General features: G+C 45.8%; 1 protein-coding gene across 2 annotated transcripts in view; it reads right to left on the reverse strand.

The window, feature by feature from the left end:
• Nucleotides 1–4,891: 4,891 nt before the first annotated feature.
• The window catches only part of LOC129042345 (tumor necrosis factor receptor superfamily member 10D-like), a 31,925-nt gene continuing 13,516 nt past the window's right edge, over nt 4,892–23,300 (reverse strand). Inside the window, exons 3-9 of one of the 2 annotated variants that reach the window (XM_054498222.2) lie at nt 17,292–17,405; nt 16,446–16,557; nt 15,150–15,406; nt 14,540–14,571; nt 13,934–14,020; nt 7,503–7,575; nt 4,892–7,318 (exon numbers count right to left, since the gene is read on the reverse strand). In XM_054498222.2, coding sequence (XP_054354197.2) covers nt 7,185–7,318; nt 7,503–7,575; nt 13,934–14,020; nt 14,540–14,571; nt 15,150–15,406; nt 16,446–16,557; nt 17,292–17,405 — 809 coding nt within the window. In that variant the 3' untranslated portion in view covers nt 4,892–7,184. Of the gene's footprint in view, nt 7,319–7,502; nt 7,576–13,933; nt 14,021–14,467; nt 14,572–15,149; nt 15,407–16,445; nt 16,558–17,291; nt 17,406–23,300 lie in introns of both variants that reach the window. The other variant, XM_063669363.1, reaches the window with a different exon arrangement.

Genomic DNA, 23,300 nt, shown 5'->3' on the forward strand with positions numbered 1-23,300 from the left:
GATCCGCCGGCCTTGGTCTTCCAAATTGCTGGGATTATAGGCAGGAGCCACTGTGCCTGGCCACAAAATAAACTTTCTAACTTGATTGAGACCTGTCTCAGATATTTTGGGTTTGCACCCTCACAGTCCTGAGATCTGGGTGGGGTTGCTCACTTTTGGGGTTCACTTATTGCTCAGGATCTGTTTGCCCCCACCTACCTCTGCCCCAAACTCAGGGAATGAGGCTGAGCTGGGTGTAAACAGAGGTCCCCTACCGCAGACCCTGCACTTTCCACAGATACAGAAGTGGCCGCCCTGGGGCCTGCTCCCATGACAAGCACAGCCCAGGCAGTCTCCTCCCTCCTCTGAGCTCCCACTGCAGCCACTGTCTCTCCCTCCCTCGGACTCTCACCCACTTTGCTTTCTGCCTCTGTAACGTCCATCCAGCCTCACCAGATGGGTTCTCTCTCAGCCCTGTGTGAGGGCTGATTCTCTGATGACCTTGACTCCCTGCAGCGCCTTGGGTGCCAGGGAGGCCAGGCAGTGTGGGCGCACTGTCTATGGATGGGAAGCAGGTGGGTGCTGGAGCAGTAGGTTCATCCATGCAGGGAGCTCTCCAGGTCCCCCCCTTGGGTTCTGGGCCTGATGTGGGAGCTTCTGTCCTTTCTGAACTGAGTCCCAATTCACCTGGCTCGCTACATGGCTTTCTCCACCCAGCTCAGAGGCTGTGCTTCTACAACTTTGGACAGATCCTGCCCTTTAACTCCTGGAACCCGCTCATGAGGCAGCCGAGCCTCATGGACAATGAGATCCTCATGGCCAGAGCTGATGCAGCAATCATGGGGAATGCCTTGTATGGATGCTGGTGAGATGGGTCAGCAAAACCAGGTGGGGCCCCTTGGTCCACACCCTGCAGGATGCCTTGGAAACACTGGCAGAAAGAAGTATTTACAGGCATAATTATTTTTTAAAAAACTCTGAAGCTAGGCCGGGCGCAGTGGCTCATGCCTGTAATCCCAGCCCTTTGGGAGGCTGAGGTGGGTGGATCATGAGGTCAGGAGATCGAGACCATCCTGGCTAACATGGTGAAACCCCATCTCTACTAAAAAATACAAAAAATCAGCCAGGCGTGGTAGCAGGTGCCTGTAGTCCCAGCTACTCGGGAGGCTGAGGCAGGAGAATGGCATGAACCCGGGAGGTGGAGTTTGCAGTGAGCTGGGATTGCACCACTGCACTCCAGCCTGGGCTACAGAGCAAGACTCCATCTCAAAAAAAACCAAACTCTGAAGCTAATATATTATATTAGATGTTTTGGTCAATACATTCATTTGTTTCATTCTTTTTAACAAAAGCATAGTAGCTTCTTTCATAGTGGAACTATGGCCCATTCTACTGTTGCCTTCTGTGGATAGTTGCATTTGTTTTTGAAAATTCGAACAGCAATCATCTTGTAGGTATCATATATCCAGATAGTCATGTGCACTACTTAAAAGCAGAATTGCGGAGTCAATGAGTTAATGATTTAAAAATTTTGTTTAGATTTTGACAAACTATCCTCCAAAAGAAAATTACAACAAGTTTACTCTCACACCAAGAGTCCTACACCCTTGCTACTCTGAACTTTCATTCTTTGCTAGTCTAAGAAGTAAACAATGGTACATCTCACTGTCGTGTTTTTGATTTCTCAGCATTATTTGAGGATTTTCCAGGGTCCGGGAGTTTTCCGAGACTGAGTGTAAATGATCCGCAGACCTCATATGAGACAGCAGAGGAGGGTGGCAGGGAAGACTGAATTCCCAGCTGTGCACTTGGAAAACCGTGGTCAGCTGGGGCCAGTCCCCACCACCCGCCATGGCTGTGAATGGAGATAACGTCTCTGTCCTCAAGCTGTCAGGATGACCTCAAATGAGTCTGGAGCTGAGCTCAGTTGCTGACCCCAGGTCCTTGCTCTGTCAATGCTGGGCTGGTCCAATCTCTTTACCAGGTCCTTCCTCCCCGCCCCTCTCTCTATCAAAGTAGGAACTGAGAAATTCTGAAGGCTCAGAAGCTTAGACACTCAGGCTGTCAAAGAGCCCAGAGATTGGAGGCTAAAGACGGCCAGGGTTGGCAGTGCTCCTCTTCAACTCTGTGACTCTGGTGTGGCCCAGCTCCTTCTTGTAAAATAAGACAGAGAGGCCTTATTTATGCAGAGGCCCTGTATAAGCCACAGTGGATTGTGTTGGCAGTGGACTGTGTGAGGTTGTGGGAGGACAAACCACATCCTCAGGGCTGGTGTCAGTCACTCTGGACTGGATTCCCAGGGCACATGTCCTCTACCCAGCAGAGGCTGCACCTGTTCCTACCTCCACCTCAGTACCGGCTCCCTCAGCTTGGGGCAGAAGCTTCTGAAGACTAGGATGGAGCACCATGGGGAAGGGCTATGGAGGAACAGAGGAGCCAGACTTCAAGTGAGGACAGCGATGGCACTGCAGGGCCACAGCCTGGTTTACCTGCCACATTTCCAGTTGTCCTTCTGGTGGGTGCCTGACCCAGGTTGCTGTTTGAAGAGTGAGCAGGAAAGGTATCTGTCGCTCCCACATCTAGGTAATATAAAAGCTAAACCCTTCAGCGGAAGTGTAAAAGTTGGGGTACTATATGGGTGGCCTAAGCACTTGACTACTCGGGGGAGAAGCTGGGAGTTGGGAGTTTTCTCCTGATTGCACAGCAGTGCGCATGGGGTGGTGTTTGTGTGTGAATGTGTCCCAGCTTTCCCTGCCCATTTCAATGTGGAGTTTTCTCAGTTCCCATGTTTAGGAGTCTCTCCACTAGTTTCTGGCTTTCTCTCAGATAAAACTGATTCATGCGTAGATGTTTATTTGGTGCTTCCACAAAGAGAGGAAAAGTGGAGAGCCTCCTGTAGAATTATCTTGCTGATGACAGAAACTTGGTTTTAAACCTAACTTAGCTTCACTCATGGGTACTATGCAGAGCTAGGTGGGGGGAAACAGACTGAGGGATAATTTACCTTGTATAATGGAGCAAGAATTACCAGCTCAGGGACTATAAGGAGGATTAAATGAGATGTGTGTGAAATGTACTATATACACTACCCGATGATATATAAGGCAAGTCAGGAATACAAATTAATATTTTCTGGTTTTTGTTTTTTTTTTGTTTGTTTGTTTGTTTTGAGACAGAGTCTCACTCCATCACCAGGCTAGAGTGCAGTGGTGCAATCTTGGCTCACTGCAACCTCCACCTCCTGGTTCAAATGATTCTCCTGCCTCAGCCTCCTGAGTAGCTCAGACTACAGGCATACACCATCATGCCCAGCTAATTTTTGTATTTTTAGTAGAGATGGAGTTCCACCATGTTGTTCAGGATGGTCTTGATCTCTTGACCTCGTGATCTGCCTGTCTTGGCCTCCCAAAGTGCTGGGATTACAGGCATGAGCCACTGTGCCAAGCCACAAATTTCTATTTTCTAATATCCTCATGAAAAAAGTAAAAAGAAGTACATGACATTAATGTTCACGACATTTTATTCAATGTAATATAGCCAAGCTTTTCTCATTTCAACATGTAATGAATGCACAATAAAGTATTAATGAAACATTTTACATTCTTTAGTACACTAAATTCTTTTTTTTTTTTTTTTTTTTTGAGACAGAGTCTCCCTCTGTCGCCCAGGCTGGAGTGCAGTGGCGCGATCTCGGCTCATAGCAAGCTCCACCTCCCGGGTTCATGCTATTCTCCTGCCTCAGCCTCCCAAGTAGCTGGGACTACAGGCACCCGGCACCATGCCCAGCTAATTTTTTTTTGTATTTTTAGTAGAGACGGGGTTTCACCATGTTAGACAGGATGGTCTCAGTCTCCTGACCTTCTGATCCACCTGCCTCAGCCTCCCAAAGTGCTGGGATTACAGGCGTGAGCCACCATGCCCGGCCTAAATTCTTTTTTTGTTTTGTTTTGTTTTGTTTTTGAGACAGACTTTTGCTCTTGTTGGCCAGGCTACAGTGCAATGGGGCGATTTCAGCTCACCGCAATCTCCTCCTCCAGGGTTTAAGTGATTCTCCTACCTCAGCCTCCCAAGTAGCTGGGATTACAGGCATGCAGTACCACACCTTGCTAATTTTGTATTTTTAGTAGAGATGGGGTTTCTCCATGTTGGTTGGGCTGGTCTTGAACTCCCTACCTCAGGTGATCCACCTACTTCTGCCTCCCAAAGTGCTAGGATTACAGGCATGAGGTACAGTGCCCGGCCTAGTACACTAAATTCTTGAAACAGGGCAATCAAATTGCTCATCAAATTCAGGTTAGCCTCAGCTCCAGTGCTCAGGAATCCGGGGGCCAGTTCCTGTCATGCAGGACTCCGCAGCCCCTCAGGAGGCCCTCTAGCTGACGTAGGCCCTGAACTACAGCCAGAAGGGAAGGTGAAAGAGGAAGGGAAAGACAGATCGGTGTAGGGTGTTGTTAGGGGACAAGGTCGGATACAGTAGGGGGAGGAGAAAAGGGTGAGAGAAGAGGATTTAGGATTCTATTGGTCTGATGAGAAATGGCATAACTGTAAGACAGTCCCATTCATGATGACTACAGAGAATAAAATAGAAGGATAAACCCTTGACAGAAGCAGGAAGCTTGAGCCTAGGAGGTCGAGGCTGCAGTGAGCCCTGTGCTCCAGCCTGGGTGACAGAGTAAGACCCTATCTCAAAAAAAAAAAAACAAACAAACAAAAAAAAAAAAACGAAAGAATTTTACATTACCTTTTGTCCAGGAGGGGACTTTCATAAGATTATAATCAATGACAAAATAAATATATCAATAGATTAAGCTTCTTAACATTAAAAATTCTGCAGGAATGAAGCCCTGGCCTCCTGTCACTCAGAGCTGTGTCACAGGAGGAGAGGAGGCTGGAAATAAATGAACACCACACCTTTTTAATATGAGGTTTCAGATTTATTTTGGTCATAAACATATGAGTATTTCATATATAACCAGGTGTTATGTGCTATTTGGCCCGGGTATAAAGCGAAACCTAAACAAATCAACCAAGGCCAAAAAACCCCAACGATTTCATGTTCTCAGGAAGCTTACTTTAAAAGAATAAGTTTAAACACTGATAAGGCTGATAGTCTAGATGCATCTTCAAGGAAGGCCTCTGAGGAATGGACAAAGGAGCTGGGACCAGACTGGCTCTCTCTGAGCTTTGAGGCCAAGTCTCCTGCACAGAAGGCCCAGCAAAGGCAAAGACCAGGAGGCAGCAGCACCCTGTGTCTTCCAGAAGTGCAGGGGACAATACATGGGATGCCAGATGGAAGTGGGAAAGGATGGAAGTGTGAAGACCAGAAAGGCCACCCCCTCTGAAAACTACACGGAGACAATGCTCTGAATGTGTGATCTTCAGGCAGTTCTAACTTTGTCCCAGCCAAACCAGTCCCAGAAAAAAACACACAATGCCTTGAGACAGAAAAGACTGAAACCCCTAGAATGACTACATCCGTAATTTATTCTACCACGACTGGACTACTGTGGAGAAGAGTTTGCTGGAAAGAGGCTAAAATGATTACTGAGGTTTTTAAATAAAATAATGGAACATGACACAAGGACAAATGTGTCAGCTATTTTAGATCCCGTTGTCACAGTGCTTAAGAACTGATATTTCTGAGATGAGTCAGATGCTTACAGAGGGGCCAAGCTCCTCAAATAAGGGAATCTGTACCCTAAAATGCAGCTCAGGCATCTCTACCCTAAAAGGCAGCCCAGGGACTCAGGGTCACAGACTACCAGAAGCGAGAGGGGCCCATCCACTCCTGAGTCGGCAACAATTTCACACCATTCCCAAGCACCGTCCACTCTTCCCTCTTGATGCCATGGCAGATGCCAGGGCAGAAAAACACCTGCTCTGCCCTGAGCCCAAAGGAGGCTCAAGATTCACTAACGTTCAACTGTAATGGCGCTTGAAAGAGAAGCTCTTTGCAGTCTCAGATCTAACTTAATTCTCACTGTCCTCATCTGCTGTGGACAAGTAGGAAGATGCAGTCCCATGACTGTCCCAGCACGACAAACCAGACACATGGCTTCCCAAAGATACCAGGCTCTTCAAAATCCTGGGCATATGTAAACATCTACTTATAAATAAATAAATAAATATTTATTTATTTATAAATAAATACGGCTATATACCTCTAAAATTATCAAGTAAGACAAGCTGCCCCTTGAGAAGCTGCCAGCCATCAAACCCTGGTCCAGTCTCAGGGCGCAGGAGGGAGAACTGGAACGCAGTAAGTGCCTCCCACAGGGGGAGGATTTCTCCCTCCGTCACTAGTTATATTTCTAGTCATTTTTGACTGCTGATTTGTATCCAGGCAACCCACGTAAACAGCCTAATAAGTGCATTTCCTAAAGTTTTTCCATGCTTACATCATTATGCAAAAATAGGAAAATAGATGTATGGCATACAACAGTAAGCAATACAAATGTTTCTCTAATTAAGGTGGGGGTAAGCCCCAATAATCCTATCTTAAAGCTCAAAACTCTAAGTCGAACCCTCATAAGTCCATATGCTCATGACTTAGCATAGGGCTACGTTTTGATAATCTCATCATTAAGACAAAAATGTCCTAAACTGAAAATACAGGTAATAACCAGATAATCCTGTTCTAAAGTTAAAAAACTATAAGGCAAACCATTGCGGTTGTGCGGCATCTGTAGTTAGACGTCATTAAATACACACACCAGTAGAGATGGGCTTGCAATATAAGAAATAGAAAAAAAGAAAGACTTGTCTCATGATGAAGAACTGAAAAGAACGACATCTTAAAATCACTTTTTTTCTTTTTAAATTGAGATGGAGTTTCACTGTGTTGACCAGGCTGGTCTCGAACTCCAGAGCTCAAGCGATCCACCTGCCTCAGCCTCCTAAAGTGCTGAGATTACAGGCATGAGCCACCGCACGTGGCCTAAAACTACCCTTAATACACAATCATATAGCTCTATGCCGCCAAGAATCTGATATAAATTTCTCCCGTTTGCTTATCACACACAGTATTTCATAAAAATCACTCCAAGTGTGTTGACAAAGTTCTAGAACCTTTGGTAAGCTGCCCCATATTGGATAGTAGAGTTTGCTGAGGCATGGGTCAAGTACTGGACTGTTTCTTCCAGGCTGCTTCCCTTTGTAGGAGAAAAGGTCAACGAGGGAAGCTCTGGTTTCCTGAAGAGATTCTTTCACAGGCAGGACGTAGCAGAGCCTGCATCATCTTCTTCATAAAAGAGCTTTTCGGAGCCCACCAATTGGTCCTGAATTGTTTCCTTTGCATGTCCTTCTTCCGGTGTTGCCGAGGCATCCAGAAAGGTGCTGACTGAGAAGACAGAAGAGATTTAGGGTCTCGATACTCCAAGGATGATCAGCACAGGATTGACATAAGACCCCCTGCTTCCAGCAGTGAATCCTCCAGAAGAGCCCTCTCAGCTATAGGGACAGCAGTTAGGACACTGTCCCTATTCCCTGTCCTCCTGCTGCATCTCAAGGCACAAAACACTTACTGTCAGCAGAGTCAGCGTCATTCACTGGAACCAGCAGCCTCCTCCTCTGACACCCTTCAGCTTCTGCCTGTTCCTGTAACACACAGTGGGGAATGCTCTGGTCAGAGTCAGGAGTCCTGCAGTCCAGTACTGACCCCGACCACCAGCCAGCAAGAGACCTGCAGCGCTTCCCCTCTCGGGTCTCCATGGAGATGGAGACAAACCTCTGGTCCTGCATAGCTCTTGGGCTCTGTGTGCTGGTGGCTCATTGAAACATAAGTGACATGCAGTAAATGCTCACTTTGTAAGTGTTCTGCCCAACTTTGACTATACGCCTGTGTAATCATCCCCTGATCAAGACAAACTGCCACACCCCAGAAAGTCCCCTTCTGCCCCATCTCATCAACTCCCACCCACCCTCACAAGAAATGATCACTTCCTTCTAGAATTCTTACCAGCAGAGTCTCAACAGAAGACTATATATGAGAGCACCCAGGAAAACCTAACAAAATGATTTATCTCAAGACTGTAAATGATCTTTGATTATCAATACTCTACCATATCAATAGCATAATTAAATAAAATGGCAGTCTCTATGGAGGCTGGAAAGACATTTGGTAAAATTAAACAGCAATTCTGATTTTTTTCAAACCCTTTTAGAATAGTAAGCTGCGTTCTTGATGATGACAATTTCTATATGAAACCAAAAGTGAACGCCGTTCCTAAGGGTGACACTTTGGAGGTTTTCCCTAGAAATCAAATCAGGACCCAAACACCCGCCTTCCCTAAGCACAGCTGAATATTGTTCTGAAAGGTCTGGCCTAGGCAACAAGATGGAAAATTAAAATGAGGCAAGACTCTTGGAAGAGGGCAGACACAATAATCATTATTTTCAATGTCAATTAAAACCCCTAAGAATGAAACTACAATATTGAAATAGAAATGTATGTCTGGAGGAATGTTAAAAACATAGCAAATGCGATAAATTAGCAAACAATTACAAGGCTATCCAACTCATAATGGATGCGAAATACTAAACAGCCATAAGAAACAGAAATAATTTATTTGAAGAGGAACACAAATCACAACTCAGTTACAATAAAATACTTGACACCAAATGTTATCTCCTTTGATAAGGAAATACTGAATATTAATAAAATATTCAGTATTTCTAGATTAATTTTTAATTTTAAAGCGAATTGATAAAACAGCCACTGAGGTTTTTCAGGAGGGAAGGATGGAGGAAATCTTTTAATTCTAGATTTTGTCTGGGTAAAATAATACATTTTGAAAAAGTATGGAAGAGGTGTTTGGTCTTTTGGATGTTAAAAAACATTAGAAAGTTCTCATTGGAACATGCCTCAAAATGGTAAGAGCCATCTATGACAAACCCACAGCCAACATCATACTGAATGGGCAAAAGCTGGAAGCATTCCCCTTGAGAACTGGAAGAAGACAAAGATGCTCATGCTCACCACTCCCATTCAACATAGTACTGGAGTCCTAGCCAGAGGACTCAGACAAGAGAAAAAAAGAAAAGGCATCCAGATATGAAATGAAGAAGTCAAAACTCTTCATGGACGATATGATTCTATACCTTGAAAACCCTAAAGACTCCACCAAAAGGCTCCTGGAACTAATAAACGACTTCAGCAAAATTTCAGAAGACAAAATAAATGTATAAAAATCAGTAGCAATGGGCACCGTGGCTCACACCTGTAATCCCAGCACTTTGGGAGGCCGAGGCAGGCGGATCACGATGTCAGGAGTTCAAGACCAGCACGACCAACATGGTGAAACCCCGTCTCTACTAAAGAATACAAAAATTAACAGGGCATACCCGGGTGCGGTGGCTCATGCCTGTAATCTCAGCACTTTGGGAGGCTGAGGAGGGCAGATCACAAGGTCAGGAGATCGAGACCATCCTGGCTAACACGGTGAAACCCCGTCACTACTAAAAATACAAAAAACTAGCCGGGTGTGGCAGCGTGCACCTGTAGTCCCAGCTGCTCGGGAGGCTGAGGCAGGAGAATAGCGTGAATCTGGGAGGCGGAGCTTGCAGTGAGCTGAGATCGTACCACTGCACTCCAGCCTGGGCGATAGAGGGAGACTCCGTCTCAAAAAAAAAAAAAAAACAAATTAGCTGGGCATGGTGGCACCTGCCTGTAATCCCTGTGTCTCAGGAGGCTAAGGCAGGAGAATCACTTGAACCCAGGAGGCAGAGGTTGCAGTGAGCCAAGATCGCACCACTGCACTCCAGCCTGGGTGACAGAGCAAGACTCTGTCTCAAAAAGAAAAAAAAATCAGTAGCATATCTATATACCAATAATGTTCAGGCTGAGGACAAAATCAAGAACACAATCCCATTTACAACAGACACACACACACACACACACACACACACACACACAAAACCTAGAAATACCTCTACCCAAGGATGTGAAAGATCTCTAGGAGAATTACAAAACACTGCTAAAAGAAATCATAGATAACATGAACAAATGGAAAAACATTCCATGCTCATGGATTGGAAGAATTAATATGGCTAAAATGGGCATACTGTTGAAATCAATCTACAGATTTCATACTATTCCTATCAAACTACCAATGTCATTTTCCACAGAATTGGAAAAAATTATTGGAAGTAATTGAATCACGTGGACTAGTTTTTCCAGTTCTGTTCTTGTGATAGTGAATAAGACTCACAAGAGCTAATGATTTTATAAAGAGCAGTCCCCTGCCCACGCTCTCCTGCCTGTCACCATGTAGGATGTGCCTTTGCTCATCTTTCACCTCAGGCCATGATTGTAAGGCCTCCCCAGCCATGTGGAACTGTGAGTCCATTAAACCTCTTTTTCTTTATAAATTACCCAGTCTCAAGTATTTCTTCATGGCAGTATGAAAATGGAATAATACAACTCCCCATTCAACAGAAGATGCTTCGGATATTTGGCTGGCCACGTGCAGAAGAATGAAAACTAGACTCCTACTTTTCACCATATACACAAATTAACTCAAGGTGGATTAAAAGTTTAAAGGTAAGACCACGAACTATAAGAATCCTAGAAGAAAACCTAGAAAACACCCTTCTGGACATCAGCCATGGCAAAGAATTTATGATTAAGTCCTCAAAAGCAATGCAATAAAAACAAAAATTGTCAAGTGGCATCTAATTGAACTAAAGATCTCCTGCACAGCAGAAGAAACTCTCAACAGGCCGGGTGCAGGGGCTCACGCCTGTAATCCCAGCACTTTGAGAGGACGAAGCAGGCAGATCACCTGAGGTTAGGAGTTCGAGACCAGCTTGACCAACAAGACAAAACCCCATCTCTACTAAAAATACAAAAATTAGCTGGGCATGGTGGCACATGCCTGCAATCCCAGCTATTAGGGGGGCTGAGGCAGGAGAATCACTTGAACCCGGGAGGCGGAGGTTGCAGTGAGCCGAGATCATGCCACTGAATTCCAGCCTAGGTGACAGAGCGAGAGTCCATCTCAAAAAAAATAAAAAGAAAGTATCAACAGAGTAACAGACAACCTACAGAATGGGAGAAAATATTTGCAAACTATGCATCTGACAAAGGTCTAATATTCAGGAGCTATATGCAACTTAAATGAACACACAGAAAACAATCCCATTAAAAATGGGCAAAAGACATAAACAGTCATGTCTCAAAAGAAGACATACAAGTGGCCAACAAACATATGAAAAAATGCTCATCATCATGAATCATCAGAGAAATGCAAATGAAAACTACAATGAGATACCATCTCATACAGTCAGAATGGCGATTAGTAAAAAGCCAGTAACAGTAAATGCTGGTGAGACTATGAAGAAAAAGGATCATTTATATACTTTTGGTGGGAATGTAAATTAGTTCAGCCACTATGGAAAGGAATTTGGAGATTTCTCAAATAATTTTAAAACAACTCCTATTTAACACAGCAAACCCACAACTGGGTATACATAGAAAAGAAAACAAATCTGCCGGGCGCGGTGGCTCACGCCTGTAATCCCAGCACTTTGGGAGGCCGAGGCAGGTGGATCACGAGGTCAGGAATTCAAGACCAGCCTGGCCAAGATGGTGAAACCCCGTCTCTACTAAAAATACAAAAAATTAGCAGGTTATGGTGGCACACACCTGTAATCCCAGCTACTCTGGAGGCTGAGGCAGAGAATTGCTTAAACCTGGAGAGGCGGAGGTTGCAGTGAGCCGAGATCATTCCACTGCACTCCAGCCTGGGTGACAGAGTGAGACTCCCTCTCAAAAAAAAAAAGGGAAAACAAATCATTCTACCAAAAGACACCACTATCCATAATAGCAGTGACATGGAATCAACCTAGGTTCCCATCAACAGCGGATTGGATGAAGACAATGTGGCATATATACACCATAGGATACTACACAGCCATAAAAAACAATGAAATCATATTGTTTGCAGCCACAGGGATGAAGCTCGAGGCCATCATCCTAAGTGAATTCATGTAGGAACGCCAAACCAAATACTGCATGTTCTGACTTATAAGTGGGAGCCAAACATCAGGTACTTACGACCATAAAGATGGCAACAATAGACACTGGGGACTACCAGGGTGGGGAGGGAGGGAGAGGAGGAAGGATTGAAAAACTAACTGTTGGATACTGTGCCCACAACCTGGATAAAATCATTCATACCACAAATTTCAGCATCAAACAATATAACCAGGTAACAAACTTGCATATGTACTCCCTGAATCAAAATAAATTTGAAAAAAGAAAAAGAAAAAATGAAAAAAAGTTTCCTTTGGCAGTGTATTATATATAACATAATTCCTGTAATGTAAACAAAATGTACATATGCTTGTATGAATATACATGGCATATGCATAAAGATTTCTACAAAGAATCACAAGAAATTATCTGTTGTATTCACCTGAATGAAGAAGGGCTGGGGGCTGGAGGAAGTGTTACAGGGGACTACCACTATGACTCAGCACCTTTCTTTTTTTTTTTTTTTTGAGACGGAGTCTCAGTCTGTAGCCCAGGCTGGAGTGCAGTGGCATGATCTCGGCTCACTGCAAGCTCCACCTCCCGGGTTCACACCATTCTCCTGCCTCAGCCTCCCGAGTAGCTGGGACTACAGGCACCTGCTACCACGCCCAGCTAATTTTTGTATTTTTAATAGAGGCAGGGTTTCACCATGCTGGCCAGGATGGTCTCGACCTCTTGACCTTGTGATCCACCCACCTCGGCCTCCCAAAGTGCTGGGATTACAGGCATGAGCCACCATGCCCGGCCAACTGAGCACCTTTCTGTAGTGTGGCAGATGTGTGGCTCTGCATTTACCACTTTCAAAAAATGTGCAACGCAGCCAGGTGCAGTGGCTTTTGCCTGTAATCCTACCACTTTGGGAGGCCAAGGTGAGAGGATGACTTGAGGCCAGGAGTTTGAGATCAGCCTGGGCAACATAGCAAGATCACATCTCTACAAATTACAAAACAAAGGTGCAATGCGACTCAGCAGCATGGAGTAATTGTTGATTTTTTTTGTTTGTTTCCTTACCTTTTTATACTTCCCTTCATTAAAAAAAATGGGGTATAGTTATAGGAGAAGAAGAAAATGGGTGGAAAGTGATCCTTGTCTAGGTAAGTATTTGACAAGTGATCAAAGAGGAGCCAAAGGCAGAGAAAAATAGGAGAATCGGTTCCTAAACAGGCGTGGAGGAATGAGACAGTGACTCAGAACAATTCAGGGAGTTCTTCACTTCACACAGCATCACAAAAGAAATGGCATCTATGTTCCACTGGTGTATGCTACAAACCAAATCGTTCTTTAAAAGTCCATGAGAAATTAGATAGGATCATCTTATTTTATCTTGAAGGAGAGAACTTAAAAAAAAAACAAGTGTGTGTCCAGATTTCACACCTACTCAATGTCCTATCAAAACTAGTGAATCGATGTGAATAACTGGAAGTGTGTGTTTGTGTAATATAAAAGCACTTCTACACACTGACTCAGAAATCCTACTTCTTCCCAGAAGCCTTCTTACATACTTGATTAGAAATCTGGAGAAAGATTTACCGTGAAATATGTTCAATGTAATAAGAATTTTGAAGAACATTTAAAACTTCTGCTATTTCAAGCAAGGGCACCCTGAGTTCTGTTAGGAGCACACGATGGAGACTGTGCAGCCTTATTCAGTCCTCAATGAACCCTGTGACACCCACTCTATGCCTGTGGAGCTCCAGGCTCTGGGGACACAGCAAGGACAGGACAGGGAGTAAGAAGCAGATGTCCTGCAGACTGGCACAGTCACCACCTCAGTGCAGCTGCTCCGTCCCCTGCAGTCCCCTGTCTCCCAAAGGCTCCATGTCCCCTTGGACCCCCGGAGAGAGGAGGCACTGCCATCTCTGTCTACAAAGTCCTGGGCAGGCAGCAGGCCAGGCATGGCACAGTCCCTCCTCAACTCACCAGCAGATGCTGTGGCTCCTCTGGCGACTCTACAGTCACACCTGTTGGCTCTGCCAGCTCCTGACCTTGGATTTCCTGCTCAGAGACCTGGGTGGGAGGTAAGTATCTGTTACTCAGGGTCTCATTGCAGGCATTGTCCTCCACCCCAGGAACTCGTGAAGGACATGAACACTGGAAAAGTACCTTGGGAAGGCAAACAGCCCACTCAAGTCCACACCCAGGGCTCAGCTTCAGGGTCCCCAGTATACAGCTGGACCTGCCATCCCCAACCCCCTTCCAATGAGGTCACCCCAGGCAGCTGAGGCTCGGCACATCCAGGACCTATTGCTGAGGTGGGTCAGGTGGTCACCCCATCCCCACGGGGCCAGCTGTGGAGTGATGGTGTCACCCAGGCTGCAGGAAGGACAGGGCCGCAGCACGGCCCGCCGGTCTGCGTGATGCTCAAAATGGCCATGTGTCCCCCACAGTCACCCCAGGGTCCCCAGGCCATGTCAGAGAGTCAGGGCAGCCATGAGGACAAGGGATTGTGCCCACCCAGGCGTGGCAGTGGACGGGAAGCAGTTCCTGAACCCACGAAGCCCCCAGGTTCTGGAGAAACCAACTCACTCTGTGCACACGTTCGGGACCTCCTCCACCACCTGGAGAAGAAGGAGTCTCCTGAGCAGGCGAGGAGGGGCCCATGCAGCACCTCCCTCCCAGAGGACAGTGGGGCGCAGGGGTGGGATGAGGGCAGGGACACTGGACAAGAAGCCCTGAGGCTGGGGACAGGAATAGGGCCTTGGAATTTGGGGACACACTGAGGAAGGGGGATGAGAAGGGGAACTAGAGTAAAAACCAACACGTGGAAAATCTCTGTGTTCTGCTCTGACTGAGGCTAAATAAATCCCACAACCACTTCTCATCCTGACCCTTGTCACCCAGTTGAGGAGCTGACAGTCCCCTGCCTGGCTGGGCCTAAAGACGGGAGGAACTGGCCCTGCCCTCCTGGAGTTGGCTGGGAGATGAGGGGTCCCCCAGCCCCGAGAGAGAGACTGATGAGACCAGGGTCCTGGGGGATACACGGGATGTGGGGATGGGGCAATCACAAGAAGGAAGATCGAGCCAGGCTGGAGACGCTTGGACCAGGGGCAGGGATGGGGATTACTCTCTGTGGGAACGGAGTGGGAGGGGGCAGGGCAGAAAGTGCCCAGCGCTCCCACCCTCAGCCAGCACCTACCTGAGTAGATGCCTTTGAGGTAAGAAATGAGTTTCTTCCAAGGTAAAATGTAAACCAACGCAGCCACAACTAGAATGCTGACTAAGATCCCTGTGATGATGGCTGCGAGGCAACAGGGAGAGGCAAGAGTCCCCAGGCTGGTGGTCACTGTCTCCTCCGCAGCTGGGGTTTTCCCAGTGGAACTGGCAGCTGATGCACTGCAGTTGATGTCACTCCAGGGCGTACAATCGCTGACCTTCACCATCCCTTTGGGACACCTGGGTACACACAGGGAGGGAGAGGGGGACTCTTGATGGAAAGCTGGCCAGCTGGGATGAAAGAGGAGCCACCCTCCCTCCCCAATGTCCCTGAAAAGATGTCAGGGGAAGGACAGGCTCCTCGTGTCAGCAGAGGGTCCCTCTATGCTCCCTTCTTGAGGCTGGGGAAGGGTCTGAGCATGTGCACTTCAGCCCCTGGGCCTCCCTGCTCTGGGGTCAGAGCTGCAGCTCCAGGAGCCTTCTGTGCTGGGCACACACTGAGCTTCCCTGGGCTGCAGGGGAGGCCTGCGTTAGGAGGAGCCGCACTCCGGGGAAGATCACAAGTCCCTGTGGCCACAAGCTGAGCCCCTTCCTCCAGTTAACACACAGTACAAGTGAGCCCTCACCCCACCCTGTCTGCCGCTGGCTCCTCCCAATCACAGCAAACACTGGAGGGCCAGAGAAGAGGAAGTTACTCTTTGCCCCTAAAACCCAAATAGGAAAAAGAAGGACTTAGTGAGAAATCAGGGGCCAGGGGTGAGGCCAGCTGGGTGGGCTCAGGTCCTCATGGGAACTTAAGGGAGCTCCACCCACGGCCTTATTATGACTTTTGTGGGCTACGGGCACTTTTGTCTTATGGGTCCCTGCCTGCATAAAAAATATTAAAAATTACATTTTTTAAACCAATTTGTAATAAGGTCAAACACAAGCCACACTGGATTCAAGTGTTTTCTTCTGATTTCAAAATGAAATTACATTTCCTAGGTCCCCTGAAAAGGTTCAAGGGACCCAGAAAGTCACTCCTGTGCCCAGTGAACAATTCAGCCTGGCCAAAGGGACTCGTGCTGGGGAGGGTATGGGAAGGGGCTGCTGCAGGGCATAGGGGTGGGGACAGGCAGATGGACCAGGAGGGGCCACCACAGGCTCAAGAGACCCCACAGGCTCAGGGATGCCTCATGGGGCTGGAGGATCCATGGGGTCAGGGGACAGATAGGGGCACCAGGTGACTCAGGTCTTCTCAGGTTCCTGACAGCTGGGAGCCCCTTGGCTGCTGTCTCACTCTGTTCTGCACTTCCGGCACATCTCAATGGAATTGTTGTTCCGGAAACTTCCTGGTTCGCACTGACACACTGTGTTCCTGGTCGTGGTGCAGGGACTCATCTCCTTTTGTTCTGATAACAGAGCACAAGGTTTTGGGAATGTATTTCCCTGATGTTTCCCTTGACCTTTCCTCACCACCCCAACCCCCTCCCCCTCAGCTCAGCTCAGCTCAATTCAGCTCGCCAAGGAGTTCTGAGGGCCGGTTTCTGCACCAGCACACTCAGGGTTCATACGGGACACCCACCCTGTACATAAGAACCAATATAAAAGGTCCATGATTCATTATTTATTACATCAGATTAGGGAAAAAGCACCATTTAGATGGCATGGTTAGTAGCAAAAGAGGCACAGTGTATCATTTGAGAGACTCTGCAAGGAGAGGAGCCCTTGGGTGACTTCCCAAAAAACCAGCCTGCTGGGGAGGAGGTAGAGGCCTGAGAACCTGAAGGCTGAGCAAGCCCGAGCACCTGCCAGGAGCACAAAGCCCGGGGGAGAGAGCCTGTCCCCAGAACAGACCCGTGCCAACACTAAAACTCAGCCCTGTCCACTTGGCCAGGACTTCTCTGTGCTGTAATGATGCCCCCACCTCCTTGCAGCCGATAGTTTAGAAGAATTCCCAGCCAGGTGGCATGCATTATAGAAAAGATTTCTTTCTATTTTTGTTTAATCAACCAAAGTCATAATCATGGAACAGGGTGATGAAGACCAAGTTGGGCTGGAGCTTGGTTCCCTGACTCACATCGGCTACAACTCCCACCTCATTCCTGCACTCCACCTCTGGACAAGGGGTCCACACATTCTGTACCTGATTTACAAACTGTACATGGGAAGCAAGAAAACAAATTGTTGGAATCATTGGTGTAATCCACACCCTCATTGCATGGGTTACAGGCTCCAGTATGTTCTGATCTATGAGATCCTGGGAAGGGAAAGAAAAACCAATGAATGAGTCACTGCAGAATTCCCAGAGGCTGACAGTAGTGGGGAAACTTCTCTTTTGGCCCTCAGTGGAATCCAGACAGAGAAATCCACTCTTGTCATGAATTCTGCATCTATTACATACATTTGACTGGCACTGCTGACAGAAATATAATACAAACCACACAAGAAATTTAAATTCTATGAGAACCTTATTAAAATAGTAAAAAGAACAAGGTCAAATTAATTTTAATAATCTACTTTTAACCTAAAATATCCAGAACACTACATTTCAATATGTAATCAATACAAATCTTTGAAATATTTTACTTTTGTGTTTTTGCTGTTGTTGTGCTGTTGTTGTTGTGGTTGTTGTTGTTTGGAGACGGATTTTGGAAATGGAGTTTCACTCATGTTGTGCAGGCTGGACTGCAGTGGCATCATCTCAGCTCACTGCAACCTCCGCCTCCCAGGTTCAAGCGATTCTCCTGCCTCAGCCTCCCAAGCAGCTGGGATTACAGGCACCCACCACCAAGCCCGGCTAATTTTTTATATTTTTAGTAGATACGGTGTTTCACCACATTGACCAGGCTGGTCTCAAACTCCTGACCTCAGGTGACCCACTCCCCTGGGCCTCCCAAAGTGCTGAGATTACAGGCATGAGCCACCACACCATACCACACCCAGTCTACTTTTTTTTTAACAATAAAATAAAATAACAAAATAAAATCCAACCTTGTCTACATGTGATCTGCCCATGCTGGTCCACCTGACCTGTTTGCTATCCACTCACTACGGTGGCCCTGTCTTTGCTCAATATCCCCCAGCCCCTGCACCCTGGGGCTCTCATTCCTGGGGAGGCTACTCAGGAGCACTATTTGTGGCTCTCTGCACAAATATCCTTGCCCAACTTTGGAGATTGGCCAAAATCACTATCCCCAAGTGGCCCCACCAACCTCGTCTCTGTCTCACCCATCATTTAATTATTCTTCATGGTTCCTATCAGAAATTTCTGACTGTTATTTTGATCTGTGTGTCTTAATACTATCCCAGAGAAAAGGTTCCATGAGGGCAGGGCCTCTTATAATTATCCCCATTAGCATGGTGCCTCACTGACAGAAATCATCCAACGTATCCCTATGGAATAAAGAACCAGAAAGTGCACTAAACAGAGTCTGGAAGCACATAGAGATAAGGACATGATAAGCTAAGATATCAGTCTTAGCTTGTGCCCTCAGGCTAGCACTACAGACCCAGGATCCTGACCCACCTCCATAGATTCAGCTTCCAGGTCTGCCCTAAAGCCAGGTCAGTCAGTGCCACTCAGGATCCAGGGCCCTTCCCTGTGGACCCAAGGAAGAGGCCCATCACAGCACCTGGCTGACATCTGCAGACCCAAGTACAAGGCCTACTCCAGTGCCAGTTCAGCCCCCATGGAGCCAGGCCTCAGGTCACCTCTCTGGATACTGGCTCTGACCACCCTTGAATCACACCATATGGCCTGTCCAGAATCTGTGTACAGGCTGACTGGTGAAGGGTGTTCCCTGACAAAGCTAGTCTGTAAATACTGGAATAAGTCCCTGCCTCTTCAAAGTGCACATTCCAACATCATTGCCACAGGCTCCTGAGCAATCAGGGAACCATGACGGCACCAAAGAAACAAAATGAAGCACAAGTAACCAACCCAAAACAAATAGACATTTACAACAGCCTGACAAAGACTTTAAAATAGTCATCTTAAAGAAGCTCAGTCAGCTACTAGAGAACACAGATAGACAATTAAGTCATGTCAGAAAAACAATACATGAACAAAATGAGTAGTTTAATATATACAGACAACATAATAAAGAACCAAGCAGAAATTCTAAAATTAAACAACACAATATCTGTGCTAAAAAATTCCACAGAGAATGTCAACAGCAGAGTTGATTAATTGGAAGAAAGAATCAGTGAGCTTGAAAAGAGATCATTTGAAATTACCAAGTCACAAGAAGAAAAAGAAAATAAAGAATGAAAAAGAGGGAAGAAGGCCAACAGTACCAATGGTTACCTTGAAGCAAAACAATATATGCATTATAGTGGTCCAAGGAGCATCAGAGAAAGTGAAAGGAACAGAAAGTGTAATTAAAGAAATAATTAAAGAAAATGTCCCAAATCAGGATGGGAATGGAAATCCACATTCATGAAAAAATCCCAAACAGATTAAATATGAAGAGATCTTCACCAAGACACATCTTAAACAAATTCCCAAAAATCAAAGGCAAAGAGAATTTTGAAACCAGCAAAAGAAAAGCAATGTACAAAGGAACCCCTATAAAACTACTGAAGGCTTCTCAGCAGAAAACCTGCAGGCCAGGAGAGAGTGGAATCATACAAAGTATAGAAAGGAAAAAATCCTTGCCAACCAAGAATACTATACCTGGCAAACCTGTCCCTTAGAAATGAAGAGCAGTAAAGACTTTACCAGACAAAAAAAAAAAAAAAACAAACCCCGTGAGAGTTCATCTTTAGCATTTCTTGCCTTACAAGACATGCTAGAGTTATTGTTAGGAAAAGTTGAGTGCTGGGAGAGAAGCCGAGGCAGGGCTGGGAACATTTCCGGGGTCCAGGTGCTAAAACCCCTCGTGGCCATCGGAATGTATCTGAACTTACTAGCTCCTTGCTTCTAGCACTCCCATTATCTCAAGCAGCCATATGTTTCAAAGAAAATCCTAAACCATCACATCTGCACTTGATACATCATTTCCTTTCAACCCCCACATCCTCACCACCTGTTTCTTTGTTTGATCACCAATAAATAGCGTGGGCTCCCAGAGCTCGGGGCCTTCTCAGCCTCCATGCTAGCATTGACCCCCTGGCCCCACTTTCTCTCTCAAATTGTGTTTTCTCATTCCTTTGACTCCACCTGACTTCATAGCCCCCAAAGCCTGGTGTTGGGTCTGATCACCCCAACATTCCTGGTGCCCAACATGGGACGATGAAGACTCCGGTGAAGGAATGCTAGAGTGTGTGAAAGCGGAGGATGCATCATCGGAGGATACCCGAGGACGACTGAAAGAAGCTCGGTGGGAAAGCTGAGTGCTGGGAAGAACCAGGGTAACGATGGGACAAACTGAAAGCAAACATTCTGCTTATTTTAATTTCTTAAGGCATTTATTATGAAGAGGGTGAGTGAAAGTTAGTATTCATAATTTGTTATCACTCTTTAGTACAGTAGCAGTTTTGCCCATGGTTTCCTGAACAAGGGACTATGGAATTGGATGAATGGGAGAGAATTAGAAGAGATTTTAAAATGGCCTATAAAGATGGGCAAAAATTCCAGTTTCTGTTTGACCAATGTGGGCACTAATAAAGGCAGCTCTTGAGCCACTTCAAACAGATGAGGCAGATTCAGATGAGGTAAAGGAGGACGAGTGTGAAAAACTAACTCCAGATTCTAAGTGTGAGGAACAGCTACCGGAGATTAAAGAAAAGAAAGGAAAACTAAAAAAGGTATGTTTTACCAGCCTGTCAGCTCCACCTGCAGAATTAAGTGAATGGCCACCTCCTCTCTCTCCCCTTAATGGGCAAGAAAATGAATTAGCTGAAAAACTTACTGCTTCTGTAGTTGCAACATTAAAACCTGGAGCAATTGGTGATGCTACACAAAATTCTATTCAAAAGCTAGAGCTGAGGGAGACCTTGAAGCATGGCAATTCCCAGTTACTATAACCCAGCAAGGAGGACAGAATATAGCTAATTGGGCTGCTTTTCCTTTTTTTTTTTTTTTGTGATAGAGTCTCACTCTTTCACCCAAGCTGGAGTGCAGTGGCACGATCTCGGCTCACTGCAAGCTCTGCCTCCTGGGTTCATGCCATTCTCCTACCTCAGCCTCCCGAGTAGCTGGGACTACAGGCACCCTGCACCGTGCCTGGCTAATTTTTTGTATTTTTAGTAGAGACAGGGTTTCACCGTGTTAGCCAGGATGGTCTCGATCTCCTGACCTCATGATCCGCCCACCTCAGCCTCCCAAAGTGCTGGGATTACAGGCATGAGCCACCGCGTCCAGCCTTTTATTAAAGGAATTTTATTAAAGGAATTTAAGCAAGGCATTAGTTAATATGGAACGAACTCTCCTTTTATGCAAACTTTGTTGAAAAATGTGGCTCTTGACAATACGTTAATACCGTATGATTGGGATACTTTGACAAAATCTGTTCTCACTCTGTCTCAGTATTTACAGTTTAAAACCTGGTGGCCTGATGAAGCTCAAACTCAGGCCAGGGAAAACACACAAGCGCAGCCACCTGTGCCTGTTTCCTTTGAATAGTTAATGGAAGTTGGCCTTAATTGGGGTCGATTAGAGAATCAAGCAGTAATGCAAGATGTTGCCATTGTTCAGCTGCACTCTGTGTGCTTAGGGGCATGAGAAAGGATAAATGTTGCAGGAGAAAAAGACCCTTCTTTCAGTTCTGTCCGACAAGGACCTAAAGAACCATATATTGATTTTATTGCTCGGTTCCAAGAGGCTGTGCATAAAGCCACAACTGATAAAACAGCTCAGGATGTTGTAATACAGCCTCTCGCATACAATAATGTTAATGCAGAGTGTCAAACTGCTATTAGACCCCTGAGAGGGAAGCCTCATTTAGCTGAATATATTAAGGCTTGCGATGGCATTGGAGGTAACGTACATAAGGCTGCACTTTTAACTCAGGCTATGGATGGATCAAAAGTTGAAAAAAAAATGCCCCCTTTCTCAGGCTCTTGTTTCAATTGTGGGCAATTTGGACACACAAGTAAACATGGTTTCTGATTCAGCCTATGTAGTGCAAGCCATGCAAAATACTGAATATGCCTTAATTCGAAAGGTGACTGATGAACAACTTAATCTTTTATTTCACTCTTTACAGCAAGCAGTACAACAAAGGCATTCCCCTTTCTGTATCACTCATATGAGAACACATACTAACCTCCCTGGCCCTTTAAACTTAATCAAAGGGCAGATGGTTTGGTGTCTGTGGTCTTTGCTGATGCACAAACATTCTATTCTCTAACCCACCTTAATGCCGCAGGCCTTAGAAAACGATACGGTATATCATGGAAACAAGCTAAAGAAATTGTGCAACACTGTTCTGCTTGCCAAGTCCTGCATCTGCCACATCAAGGAACAGAGTTAACTCTAGAGGTTTATTTCCAAATTCCATCTGGCAGATGGATGTAACACATATTCCTGCTTTTGGAAAATTGTCCTTTATTCGTGTTTCAGTACATACCTATTCACATTTTATCGGGGCCACATGTCAAACAGGGGAAGCTAAAGCTCATATTAAATATGAGGAAGAGGATTTGCTTGTCACTCCAGGTGACAATCAGAGGCCTGTGTGGATGCCCACCAAACATCTGAAGATCTAGCATGAACAACACCATCTAGTTGACCCACCTGTACAGTGCAAATTGAAGGTTTAAGGATTGCTTTTTTGCTATACTGTTGCACAAGAAGATTAAGCCTCCATTTGCTTTCTCTATTCCTTCTGTTTATCAGAAAAAGCCTGCTTCTTGTTATCAATGTTAAGTTTTACCCTGTGGTAATTAACCGAAGAGGCAAAGGCTGAGTTACAAATGCATCAGCAAAAAAAAAAAAAAAAAAAAAAAAGGAAGCCTTTGCTTTTGTTTCAGTAGATTTACTAATGTGGGGGTGAGGGTATGTTTGCATTTTTGCAGGAGATGAACAAACCATGTGGGTGCCCCCAAGATATGTACAACCATAGAATGGGAGACTAGAGGGATCCATGGATCCCAACCGTGGACCGGGTTCCCCCAATACGAACCATGCTGAGAAACTGCTGGAGCACCAGGGTTTTACCTTTTGTTGGGATTCAGAGGTACAATAGATGCTTAACGGACCAATGCTTTC

The sequence above is a fragment of the Pongo pygmaeus genome, chromosome 7, assembly GCF_028885625.2.
Source record: "Pongo pygmaeus isolate AG05252 chromosome 7, NHGRI_mPonPyg2-v2.0_pri, whole genome shotgun sequence".
NCBI classification, from domain to species: Eukaryota; Metazoa; Chordata; class Mammalia; order Primates; family Hominidae; genus Pongo; species Pongo pygmaeus.